The sequence below is a fragment of the Schistocerca piceifrons genome, chromosome 2 (assembly GCF_021461385.2).
Source record: "Schistocerca piceifrons isolate TAMUIC-IGC-003096 chromosome 2, iqSchPice1.1, whole genome shotgun sequence".
NCBI lineage: Eukaryota > Metazoa > Arthropoda > Insecta > Orthoptera > Acrididae > Schistocerca > Schistocerca piceifrons.
Genome location: NC_060139.1, coordinates 743,858,137 through 743,871,172, shown reverse-complemented (window position 1 = coordinate 743,871,172; position 13,036 = coordinate 743,858,137). Strand labels below are relative to the sequence as shown.

At 38.7% G+C, this 13,036-nt stretch overlaps 2 protein-coding genes across 2 annotated transcripts in view; one reads left to right on the top strand and one right to left on the bottom strand.

Annotated features, from left to right (window-relative positions):
* The window catches only part of LOC124774991 (rRNA-processing protein UTP23 homolog), a 56,181-nt gene extending 51,819 nt beyond the window's left edge, over positions 1-4,362 (bottom strand). Inside the window, 1 exon segment of the mRNA XM_047249739.1 lies at positions 3,993-4,362. Within this exon segment, the coding sequence (XP_047105695.1) occupies positions 3,993-4,112 (120 nt within the window). The 5' untranslated portion in view covers positions 4,113-4,362.
* A 39-nt stretch (positions 4,363-4,401) lies between these two features.
* LOC124774990 (tRNA-dihydrouridine(20) synthase [NAD(P)+]-like) overlaps positions 4,402-13,036 on the top strand; it is a 93,320-nt gene continuing 84,685 nt past the window's right edge. The window contains exons 1-2 of the mRNA XM_047249738.1: positions 4,402-4,750; positions 9,647-9,785. Of these exons, the coding sequence (XP_047105694.1) occupies positions 4,543-4,750; positions 9,647-9,785 (347 nt within the window). The 5' untranslated portion in view covers positions 4,402-4,542. The remainder of the gene's footprint in view (positions 4,751-9,646; positions 9,786-13,036) is intronic.

Genomic DNA, 13,036 nt, shown 5'->3' with positions numbered 1-13,036 from the left:
CGATGATAACGGGTCGAGATGACAGGAGACGTGGGGGTCGAATCTGCTGGGGCTCCGTGCACCAATCTGTCTGTTGCGGCAAGTCCGGTTATTATAACAGGAGACATGGGCGATGTGTCCGCGTCCGTAGGAGAAAGAGGCGAGTAGAGTTACTCTGACAGATGATGGTCATCTGGTTCCTGCATGGGCACGTCTCCTGGTGGTGTCAGTTCTTGTGCTGGCACTGATAGATGGTGAGAGGACTACGTTGTGAGTAATGAGAGATTCCAGTATCCCGAGCATCAGGTAGAGCCGAAGGTGGTGTAGCAGCATCCGGAACAGGCGTTGCTAGTACATGAGGCCGAAGCTAGTCTGAATGACGCACTGCAACACCCGTGTCCGTCTGGATTTCATACAGGCATTGGCCACGGTGCCTTAAGATGCGGCCAGGACTCCATTTTGGCCGCCTGCCATATCCCCGTACCCATACAAGGTCGTCGGCGGTGAACCGGCCAAGCAAAGGCACCCGCGGCCGTGAGATGGAAGGCCGCAGAAGATGAAGTAGCGTGTGGGGCTGTCTGCCATGTAAGAGCTCAGCCGGGCTGTGGTCGCCCAATGGGGTGAAACAGTAAGAAGCCAGAAATTGGAGAAGCACATCATCAGCAGCAGAAGAAATCAGGAGTTTCCTCATCTGAGCCTTAAATGCGCGGACCAGTCGTTCAGCCTCACCATTTGACTGTGGATGAAACGGAGGGGCCGTGACATGCAAAATCGGAAGAGGCAAATTGCGGACCATTATAAGTAACGAGAGTAGGAGGAAGGCCTTCCAAAGAGAAAATGCGAGCTAGAGCATTGGTGGTTGCCACCATGGTAGGCGACGTGCAATGGACAATGAAAGGAAAGTTAGAGTAGGCGTCAATAACGAGAAGCCAATAGGTACCAAATAAAAACGTCCTGCAAAGTCAGCATGAATACGCTCCCAGGGCTTCTCAGGCAAAGGCCATGGTGACAAAGATCACTTCGGGGTGGCGGCCTGTGACGCACAAGGGCTGCAGGCAGCGACCATGTGTGCGATTTCAGAGTCGATGTCGGGCCAGTACACATGACAGCGCACCAGAGATTTGGTGCGAGAGACACCCCAGTGCCCTTGGTGAAGGAGGCGCAAGACCAAAGCACGCAAAGACGCAGGTACCACAGCACGCGGTGAAGCATTTTCGGTGGAAAGGAGGATAACACCATCCCTAGCCGTGAGGCGGTAACGCAAAGCATAGCAGTTCCGCAGCGGATCAGAAGTCTTAGTGGACGGATGATCTGGCCAACCCTTCTGAATACAGCGTAAAACCCGGGAGAGGGTAGGGTCAGAACCCATAGCAGCCACCAGCCGATCCCCGGTGATGGGGAACCCGTCCACAACCCGCTGCTCGGCAACATCCAGGTGGAAACACAAAAGTTCGTCCCTATCGAATGCCAGATCAGGACCCATGGGAAGGCGAGACAGTGCATCAGCATTCGCATGTTGAGCCGTCGGCCGGAAATGAATCTCATAATTGAAACGAGACAAGTAAAGAGCCCAACGCTGGAGGCGGTGTGCAGCCTTGTCGGGAAGTGACGTTGATGGATGAAACAAGGAATCAAGGTTCGTGATCCGTAACAAGATGAAATTTGGATCCATAGAAAAAAACACTAGACTTATGAAGAGCATAAATAATGGTCAAAGCTTCTTTTTCAATTTGAGATTACTTTTGTTGGGCATCTGTGAGCGTATTGGTGGCATAAGCAATGAGTTGTTCAGAACCGTCACAAAAACAGTGCGCAAGGCCTGCACCGACCCCGTATTGAGAAGCATCCATGGCAAGAACAAAATGTTGGCCAGGTCAATAAGTAGCCAGCAACAGAGCCTGTTTCAGCATAGTATTCAATTTCTGGAAAGCCGCATCACATGACGCGGATCAGTGAAAAGGCACATTTTTATGCAACAGGCAATGCAACGGCTGAGCCACCGAAGCAGCAGATGGTAAAAACTTGTGATAGTATGCTATTTTCCCCATGAAGGCCTGCAGTTCCTTAACAGATGTAGGGCGAGGAAGGGCATCGATCGCAGCGACAGTTTGCTGAAGCGGACGAATACCATCCCGAGAGAGTTGAAACCTTAAGTACGTGATAGATGCCTGAAAAAAATTTTGATTTCTGAAAATTACACTGGCAGTCTGTAAGACATGAAAAAGTGTGCGGAGATTTTGAAGATGTTCGTCAGTGGTGGAGCCAGTAACAACAACGTCGTCCTGATAATTTATACACCCAGGGACAGTGATCAATAATTGTTCCAAGAATCGCTGAAAGAAAGCAGGGGCGCTGGCAACCCCGAATGGCAATCGTTGGTATTGATAGAGGCCGAAAGGTGTGTTAAGGACCAGAAACTGCCGGGAAGCAGTGTCAAGAGGAAGTTGATGATGAGCTTCTGACAGGTTAAGTTTAGAAAAATACTGGCTTCCAGCAAGTTTAGTGAACAATTCTTCAGCTCGAAGCATAGGGTAATTGTCGATAAGGCATTGAGCATTTACAGTGGCTTTGAAATCGCCACAGAGACGAATATCACCATTTGGCTTAGCAACGACAACGACAGGAGAGGACCACTCACTGGAAGTGACAGGAAGCAAGACCCCTGAAGCAGTGAGACGATCCAGCTCCCGTTTGACCTGATCACTAAGGGCCACATAGGTCAAGGGAAGTGTCCGATTCCAGTGCATTTTGTTGGTGTAGTGGAATGTTGTAATTTTGTTATTTTTTTGGTTCGTCATTTTGTGTGTTTTGGGTTTTTTACTGTTATATTTAGCTTGTCCCCACCCTAAAACACCCAATATCCGCGGTTGTCCTGTTAGTTTGATTGTATTTTTGGAGGGAGATGTTATTGTCTTATTCATATGTATTTTCATGTTTGTTGCCTTGCATATGTAATTACGTCATAGGCGCCATACTGGAGACACTGAGAATGGCCATTTCCGCCATATTCATGACGTCATGGGTCAAAACATACGGGTGGTATCGGACGTTTCTGTAATCCCTCCTCCACTTCTACAAGAGCAGGATACAATACCACGTCTTGACAAATTACTACTGAAATGTTACAGAAATAAAATTCTAGGAATATGGCTACAAAACAATATAACAACACGGCTGTAATGTCAAAGCCTTTGAAACACAGTTTTCAAAAGCTTGTTACTCTTTTCATGTGCCAAGCCACAGTGCAAGCACATAAACAGTGATCCAAACATATTATGCGTACTGCCATTCACTTTTTTGCTGTAGACTAATCTTCTAGGAGGATTCAGCTCCTAGCAAAAATAATCTTTACAATGCAGAAAAAAGCAGTCAAAGCTATCTGCAACTAAAGCCAACTGGAAACATATACACCACACTTCATTCAGTTGAAAACGACAAGCCTGGCAAGCATTTACAGACATGAATGTATCCCGTACATCTTTCAGACAGAACTAGGACCTTACTCAAAATAAACAAGTCTATAGCCTCAATGAAATAAATATCAGTGTCCCATTCTAAAATAGTATTATATCAGGAAAGTATTTCAGAGATAACAATTAAATTATTCAACAACCTACTAGTGAATTAAAACGGGACTGATATAATATCTTCACACATAACCTTAAGTTATTTCTGATGGAACAACGCTTTTCTCAAGGAAAAAGTTTTTGCTATTACAGCCTTTGTGAATTGAATATGTAATTACGTATAATTTCTACCATAGCAGTAGTGCTGTTTGTTACTTGTAATTTCGAAACTGAAATTTGTCTTCGTTCTCTCTCTCTTCTCAGTTTCTACTTGTCGTATACTCAGCATACCACTAACTATATAATGAGTCAGAATGAACCAAATAACAACAATAGTAATAATAATAATAATAAAGTGATGCAGATGATATTTTTGCATATCTTACAGCTGCTAATAATTTCCAAACGTTTCTAAAACTGCAAGGCAATTGACACAGTATTACGCACCTTCAGGGCTGCGAAACATATAGTGCCGTCGATTAAAATTTGGTAGGGCTGTCTGAATCCATAATTATTACAGAAGAAATTTAGGTATTTATGAACTTTCTTGTGTCGGCTGATTTTCATCTCCTTCTACTATTATATGATTCAATGGAAGATCACTCACAGGCGGCAGAAACGAACTACAACTGCAGTACAGCAGCACACAACATAACGCTTTGCCACGGCAGAAATGAATTACAACTGTAGGAAAGCAGCACACAACACAACGCTTTGTCCACAAACTACTCCAAGTCTCCAGCGCAACTCATATGGAGCTACCACATGTACTGTAACTGTCAACATTGTGCGAGGTGCATCTTTGTGGTAGTAAGTGCTTTGTTTCAGTGAATGAGCTGTTTGTTGTTGTAAACACGTGCGTGGCTGTATGCATGAGCGCCGAGCGGTGTGCATCAGCTGTGGAAGGATTCATGTGCCGTAAAGTGTGGTGACTTTTATTTATCAGGGGTAGTATTGCCAAGTGCCTAGGGAATAATGATAACATTTCTAATGCGAAATGACTAAGAGCATGCAAATAATCCGAGACATGGCAGAAATGAGCAAAACTCGAAACCTGAACTATACTGGTAAATTAATATTGGCACCAATGGTTAGAATGGGAACTTTACCCATGAGATTACTGGCCCTTGACTACGGTGCTGATATTGTATATTGTGAAGAACTGATAGATTGGAAACTTTTGAGAGCTCTTCGAAGAGAGAATGGTAATTTCAATCAAGCAAGCCTTCTGTCAGCTAAGCAATAAGTGAGAAGCAGCTGAAGCCAGTAAAACGATAGTAACTTGGAAATTATCAACTGGTTACCAGCATTGTTTGTGTGCTCGGAAATTTGTTTTCTCCTTGGACATAGGGTGAAACGTTCGCGCGCTTTACGTTACAGTCTTCATTCCGAAGATCGGTTTTATGCAGTTCTCCACGCTAGTCAGTCTTGCACAAGGCTCTTCTCATACTGCATAACTATTGCAGCCTACAACTATTTGAACCTGCGCGTACAAAAGTCGAGCCATGATCTCCACCAAAAATATGTATCCTCGCGTTCCCCCGCCCACCACATTTCCACCATTAGAGAAGTAACTATTCCTTCGTGCCACAGGATGTGTCCTATTTATTGACATGTTAATTTAGCCAATTTGTGCCATAAACGTCTTTTCTCTCCTTCATTAGTTATCTGATCCAACCACCTAATCCTCAGCATTCTTCCATGCCAAGCTGCTGTTCTCGCCTTTTCTGTACACTTCCGCGTAAGTCTAAACTGGAGACAAATGCTTTCAGAAACGACTTACCAAGACTAAAATTTATAATCCATGTAAACATCGTGCTATTTCTCGTTTTCAGAAACTCTTTTTATCATGCTTTTTCTATCCTCTTTAGGCCTACTTCTGCCATCATCAGTTACGGTACTCTCCAAATTGCAATATTCACCTACTGCTTTTAATGTCTTATTTCCTCATCAGATTCCATTAATATCAACCCTGTCACTGGTACCATTAATTTACTTTTGTTTATAGTCATCTTATAACCTCTTTCCAAGACCTTATTCATTCCATTCAGCTGATTGTTGATCCATGTTGCTGTGTGTGACAGAATTATAAAGCCATCGGCAAGTGGTGAGGTCTATCTGTAAGATGTTTGCAAGAAATGTAAAGAACTTGAAGCCTCTAAATATGCAGGGCATAAAAATTTATTTTTTCTGGTTATTGAATGACTAAATATATGATAGAAAACTCATGATCAAGATAACTGCAAAATGATTTTAAATGTTGATTGCTCCACAAAAGAGAAGTTACATACTGTTGTTTTACTAATCTTGTAATGATATTTCGTTCCTTACATGTGATTACTTCTCTGTACAATGTTTGGCACTGTAGCTGATTTCTCACATCTTTTTCTTCTGTTTAGTGAACATAAAATTAATAGCGCATGTATTGAAGAAATATATGTACTCTGTATTCAGACCGATTCAAGTTGATTTTCCTTCATATTGTAGATTAATCCATGAAAAATATATTGGCTGAGTTGATGAGTGTCAGGAAACAGATTAAAAAGTTTGGGATGTGATCTCCAGTAAGTGCTGTAATACATATTATCAGTTTTTACTTCTTTCATTCCTATAGTTGAGAATTGTTCTTTGGATGCACATATATTGTCAAATGTTTGCAACTACATTAGTCATCTTATCCCTGTTCATTGCCATGTGCAAGAGGCGTTTGTCTATTCACAGCCCTGTCCATTACTAGGAAAGCGATAACTATGGCATCTTATTCTGGCTTCAACTCCTTTTGGCTTAAATTTTTCTTATTATACCAGCTGCACTAACTAGTACTTCAGATCTCATCGAATTGTCCCAAATAAGCAGTTTTTCTTCTCTTTTATTGTAAGAACTCTCAGTATGTATCCAACTACCACAAGACTGAAGACCTTTTCTTTTCCTGTAGCGATGCATCAGTTACTTGGGTCAGGCAGATCACCAAGTGTAGGACCAAAGCTCACTTTAGACTATGTGTGGGGAACAAATTAGCTTTGTTCTTGTTGAAGTAATCATCCTGGAATTTGCTCGTGCTGATTTAAGAAAAAAAATGTTGTGTCTTATGGCAATTTGAGGCTGATTATTATGAATTTATGAATTTGTATGTAGTTCTTGACTTGAGTACGACTTCTCTCAAATAGTTAATCACATATTCCAGTGATCTTTTGTATGATTCTTTTATTGAAATGGTGTGAATGAGACAGTTTACTGAATACTGGTATGGCCTAACATTAATTAACACATTATTTTTTAGTCCTATCCATGCAACTAGACATAAAAACAAGGTTTTCTTTTCTCTCTCTCTCTCTCTCTCTCTCTCTCTCTCTCTCTCTCTCTCTCTCTCTCTCTCTCTTTTGTTTGTCTCTCTCTTTTACTTCCAGGTTACCTGTTTTTGAATAGAAATTCCTTCATGGAATATGATCACAAATTTTTATTACTTGGTGTTCAACTTCTTTATGAGCTAATGACAGCTTTAATATGGGTAATAACAGTCATTATTTCCCCTAGTTTTATAGGTGTGGACATCACTGTTCTTCTTGGATTTCGACAGACCATTTATGACAAGTTTCATTATTTATTTATTTATTTATTTAGTCACGAAATCATGTTCATGATATGAGATACAAGCAATAGCAATACACAGCAGAAGGAGCATAAACTCTCTTGTTGCACAGACTTCTAAATAGACATGCATTTTAAAGGACAGAATATGTGTCCATTTGCATTACAATAGTTTCCAAGCAGCGATCTCTATTTAAAATGCAAAGTCAAGATGGGAATTATTATTATTTAACCACCTTCACATTTGTAGTTAATACATGTTGTACAAAATTAAAGTTATGTGTGACATAAGTTAGTGTTCATAAACTCAGCATCAGGATAAAAACAGTGCCTATATTTGTTTGTTTGTTTGTCCAAGAATCATTTTAGTAGATTGTTCGTACATATGATGTAGGACAGTGGTAACCTAGTTAATTTAGAATACAGTAGTAATTTTGACTACATTGTTAACATGATCAAAATGCAGTGCTGGTGTGTTATGTTGATAACATTGTCCCTGCAAGAGTTTTTATTATCTTTTACCAAGCAAGATAATATATAACTGCGTTTTGCCTGTGTGCCGCACACTGGCACGATGTTTACTCAGTCTCTGATTTGTCAGATGAATGTTACCATCACCATGCACGTCACTATTTGTTTTGAACAGATGGAGATTCTTATTTATAAATGCAACAGTCACTAAGATGTATACACATGGGACAGGTAATATTCCCAGTTGCTTAAAGATTGGCTTGGTAGGTACATGTGGTGTGATCTTCATAATTCATTTTTGCATAACAAGTATTTGCTTATGTATTGACCCCCACAAATGAATGCCATGACTAAGTTAACTAGTGTAAAATACACAGTTTTAATGGTAGTCAAGTCACAACTTTGACTGATCACTCTAAAGGAATAGCACAGGTATCACCTATTCAATAATTTTCTTGTCTACTACTAAAGACTCTGTGTGTGTTGTAGGGATCTTCAATGTACAGAATATCATATGAGTTATTTTTTCCACATTAAGTAAGAGGTTGGTTTCATAGAACCCATACAGGAGCCTTTCATAGCTGCCAGTTTAAGTCAGCTCTAATCTGTTGTGGAAAAATGTTACAAGAGAGATGATTTGTATCGTCGGCAAGTAACAATGTTATTGTTGAGGATAGATGTTCTGGGAAGCCATTAATAAAGAGGAAGAAGAGGTGGGGGGTGGGGCCTAAGGTCGAGCCCTATGGTGCTCCTGATGTGACTGGTATTATATCTAAACAGCTTGTTCTTCCATCATATGTTGTTATTTCTACCAGATAGATATGACTGAAATCATTCATTACAAACTACTCATATACCGCAAGCATCCAGTTTACATAGGAGCAGTGTGTGATTGACTAGATCAGATGACTTTATCAGCTCAGTGAAAAGTGCAGAAGCATAGTGTTTTTCATTAATTGCATATATTATCTGGTCAGCAAATGAAAAGAGTACCTCATTGATTTATTTATTCTTACAAAAGCTGAACTCCTGTGCTGTTAGTTGGGTGTTATTTTCAAGAATGGTATTAGTAAATGTATGTATTCTGATGGCGCAGTTAAAATTCCTAACTCCTTGATGAGGTACCGTACCTACATGATGACTGGGCGAACGATGCCTACTATTCTTACTGCTTGCTTTTGTGCCATCAGTACTTCCTTTCTAAGTGGCAAGTCACACCAGATTCAGTAGAGAAGTGCAAAATATGCCAGGAGCCTGATTTCGTTTTTTTCCAAATTAGCAATTATACAAGAGCAGAAGTAGCAGAACTTATTTGTTTGTTGAGAAGCTCAGTAATATGCTTCTCTCAGTTCATGTTTGTATCAGTATATACATCTAAAAATTTGGAGCATTCTACCCTATTAACTCACTGCTGTTCATGTGCTACATCAATTGATTGCATGACTCTATTTGTTGTGCAGTACTGTATATAGTGTGTTTTCTCAAAATTTAGGGAGAGTCTATTTTAGAACCATTTAATAGTTCTTTGAAAAACACCATTAACAATCTGTCTTGTGTCTTTCCCTAAAATGCAGTTTGTTGTAATATTGGTATTGCCTGCAAAAAGTACCAATTCTGCTTGTTGAATGTTAGTGGAAGGTCACTCAGTTATACAGGTATAAGGAATGCACTTTGCACAACATTGTATAATACCCAGAGTTATTAAATCATTATTTGTCACTTTGTAGCCTACAAGTTCTTACACCTGTTAACATACATAGAAGCACTTAGCAAATTTCACAAAAACCAATGTGGGACTGAAGTTGCAAACAGAGACAAAGGTTTCAAAAAATGTTACAACAGCTTGCTCTGAGATGTTTAATTAAATGAAGATAACATTATTTATCATACTTTCAATTAAATTGCAGGTGCGATTGTAATTTCTACTGGCTGCAGTAGGGTATCTGAAACAAGCAGAAGGCAGTACTTGACTTTATGTTTAGTAGAATGCAGTATATGTTGTTGTTTGTATGTAATGACTGCTGAAGAACTTCCTTTTTCAGATGTCCTGGGAACTGTTGATTATGTTGACAGTACTGATGGCACTGTTATATTCCGAACATGTGAAAAGGAAAGACAGAGTGTGGTACTTCAGGTTGGGACTTGCAGTGCAGAGAGAGCACTGAAGGTTGCACAGATGGTGTGAGTACTGCTGTTCCTTGCAAGTCATTACTTATGTCCGTCAGAAGGGCCCATGGCCTATATGTAGCTACCTTAGGTCCATGTAAAACATCCCAGTTGGTCCTGTGATTGTTTCCATTATTTAATTTTGAAATCCGCATATAACAATAATTTTGTCTTATTCAGTAGAATTATATAAAATCAATAGACTCATATAAAAACATTGGTGTTCAGGTAAATGTTAAATTACTGATGCTGCACTTGACTGAATGTTCCAATGGCCATTTACATGACATGTGGAAATGATAGGAAATTAGTTTGCTAGATATTTATGTAACAGATTTTTATTCTAGAGAATATTCTGTCAATTCCATTAGTTGGTGATGGACAATAAATTTTTGTAACAATATAATTCCCTGTTTCTTGCACAAAACTCAGTTTTAAAGATAAGTGGTGAATATTATTTATTGTGCAGTGCCATGATTGCATGCATTAGTATTTGTTTCGAACCATGATGAATTATCATCACAAACTTATTAACAGTGCTCGTCTACAGGGTAAACCAGACCTCCACTGACAAAATTTTGGAGGTTGTTAAGGGATATCTTCTGAGTACTTTGGTAAAACAGCTCACGGCCTTCATTGGCTCGTTTACAGAATAATTACATTTTGTGTTATTTCTTATCCCGTAACTTTGTATCTGTATTGCACTGAAAATATCTGCACAACAGTGCAAATGTCAGTGGTACACACTTTGTGCCTTATTTGGAAATGAACTTGTTTCTTAACTCAGGTTATTTGCTGGTGACAACAATAATGTCTATTTTACTCTTCACCCTGTGACGTATAATTTTATATTTATATAAATTTTCGGTCCCTACAGTGCCACGTCTTTCAGTGTCACACAAATTTTTATTTTTAAAGGGGGCACTTAAGACTATTTCCATGGGTTCACCCCTCAAATTTCTCAATCATATCACAAAATTGTTGTCTGATGTAGTCCAAACTGAAAAATAAATATCTTTTAAAGCACAGTTTCGTATATAATTTATATTCAAAACCTTACACCTGTGTCACAGAACAAATCCTACACCGAGAATACTTTACACAAGTTTAAGGGAAGAAATGCTTCCGATAATTATTACAGTATTTAAAGAACATCAAAATATGAACAGGCTGAAATGAACAAACAGTAAATGAGACTATGTTAATCAAATCAACTGTAAAAAGCTAAGGAGCATATTATTAGCAAAATGAGAAATATGCAAAAGTGAAATGCCAAAATGAGTACTTCTGAATTGGGAGTAAATCAAAACTATCAGACTGGCTGAAAGAGAGCACAATAACATGAGCCATAAACATATAAGAGCTGAGCAATTAAGCAAATAAGAGAATAGACAAAAACGAGATGCCAACAAAATGAGAGCTGGCCGAACTCCATCGGCACTTATATAAGGTTGCGCTCGTGGCTGTACCTCGCTGCCTGTATGCAACACGCGCGCCTGCGATCGCAATGCACCCTTAGCACTCGTGGCAGCGTCTAGCGGCCCGTCTGCAAGTTGTGCGATTGCTGTCGCAGGTCGACCCTTAATCTATGATGTTACATGGCCCCCAGTGTGGAAGGCGGTTAATTTATTAAATGCCTGACACTTTTTGTCAGTTTACTCCGATCGCAAAATTTTGACTTTAAATTTTCAAATTACTATCCTTTTTCTACCACCTTTACATTCAGTGGTTCACAAAATAATCATTGATTATCACATATAATGATATAAATACAAAACATTTTAGTCATTTCAAAAGTATGATGACAGTAATACAAAACATTTTATAATATATTCTACATCTGTTGAATAGAAGGTATTGTACAATATTTCAGTTGATGCTTTGGTGCAAATTATTAATTATTTTACAGGTTTTATTTAACAACAAAAGCTGTAATGATTAAGATGCATTTACACTGTTTGAAAATTCATTGTATATACATTGTGACATCTACTGTACATGGAAATGTCTGGAAATCGTTTATGTAGATGAAATTTTTCTGTAGTGTACTTCGTTAACTTCGAAGGTACTACTTTAAAATGTGTGTAGAAATATATAGCACACACTCATATATCTATCCAACCTTTTGCATCGAGAAGTTATTTTTTTTTAAAAGAATATATGTCAGGTTGGCTCAAAAGATCCCAAATTATCCGAGTCCTTCGAGTAATGATGTTCAACAGACATACATTTCAAATATATGAGGTAACATTTGTATATCCTTATCCTTTCCCATTTACTGGCTGTTGACAAAGTTTGAGTGTGGTTAAAGACGTAGTCCAATAGCACCTAGAAATTTTGAATATTGCCCTTTTTGTTAAGGTCCTCAGGTCACGCAATGGTACATCGTTTACCTGTCCTATGACTAAGGTATTTTCTTTTGTTTGGACATAAAAACAAAAACAATTTTTGCATTTTATGTACATTATACACATTTCCTTGTTTCTTTGGCCTTTTTGGACTTATCACTACTCAGAATGTAAGTACTACCAATTATAGGCACTACGAATTTCATGCGACTGTTATCGTGTTGTTTTGCTTATCTTCACAAAACTATTAGCTATAGTCAACATCGTTCTTGTAGTCAAGTTTATATTCACCCGACTCCGTTTTTTTTTCCTTTTTCTTCCCCCCCCCCCCCCCCCCCCAATCTCATATCTAGTCTCAAACGATATATATACAAAATGGTAAATATTCATATCTATTAAAGAAAAAAAAGGAGAGAGAAGTATTCCTGAATGACTGCAAGTAACTTATCTTTCGTGAATTACAAGTTGAAAGCACTTGACTCATCCGAGTCTTTTCTTGTATTGATGTGCATATAGAGAACCATAACTCTCGTAAGATTTTGTCTCATGCTATATTTCCACTATTTGTGACCTAATTGTCCTGTTATATTAGGAAGAATTTACAGTTGGTCTTATATTTCTTTAGTACTTATTTTAAAGAGAAAAAAAAATTTATGTTGTTCCTTACACTACATTATCCTCATTCCTTTGCATTAGAAATATTTGTTGTATCAACATTTTACAGGAAGCATCTTTACAAAATTCTACTTGACACACTTAAATTTTATATAGAAAATGTGCTACCTCGATACTACATTATTTCATTATAACTTCCTGTACTTTCACATATCACATAATATAATCAATTTTTAGGTGTTGTACATAAAAAAACATTTTTTTTCCTTACGAGTGTAGGATACATCTTTAGACAGTTAATGT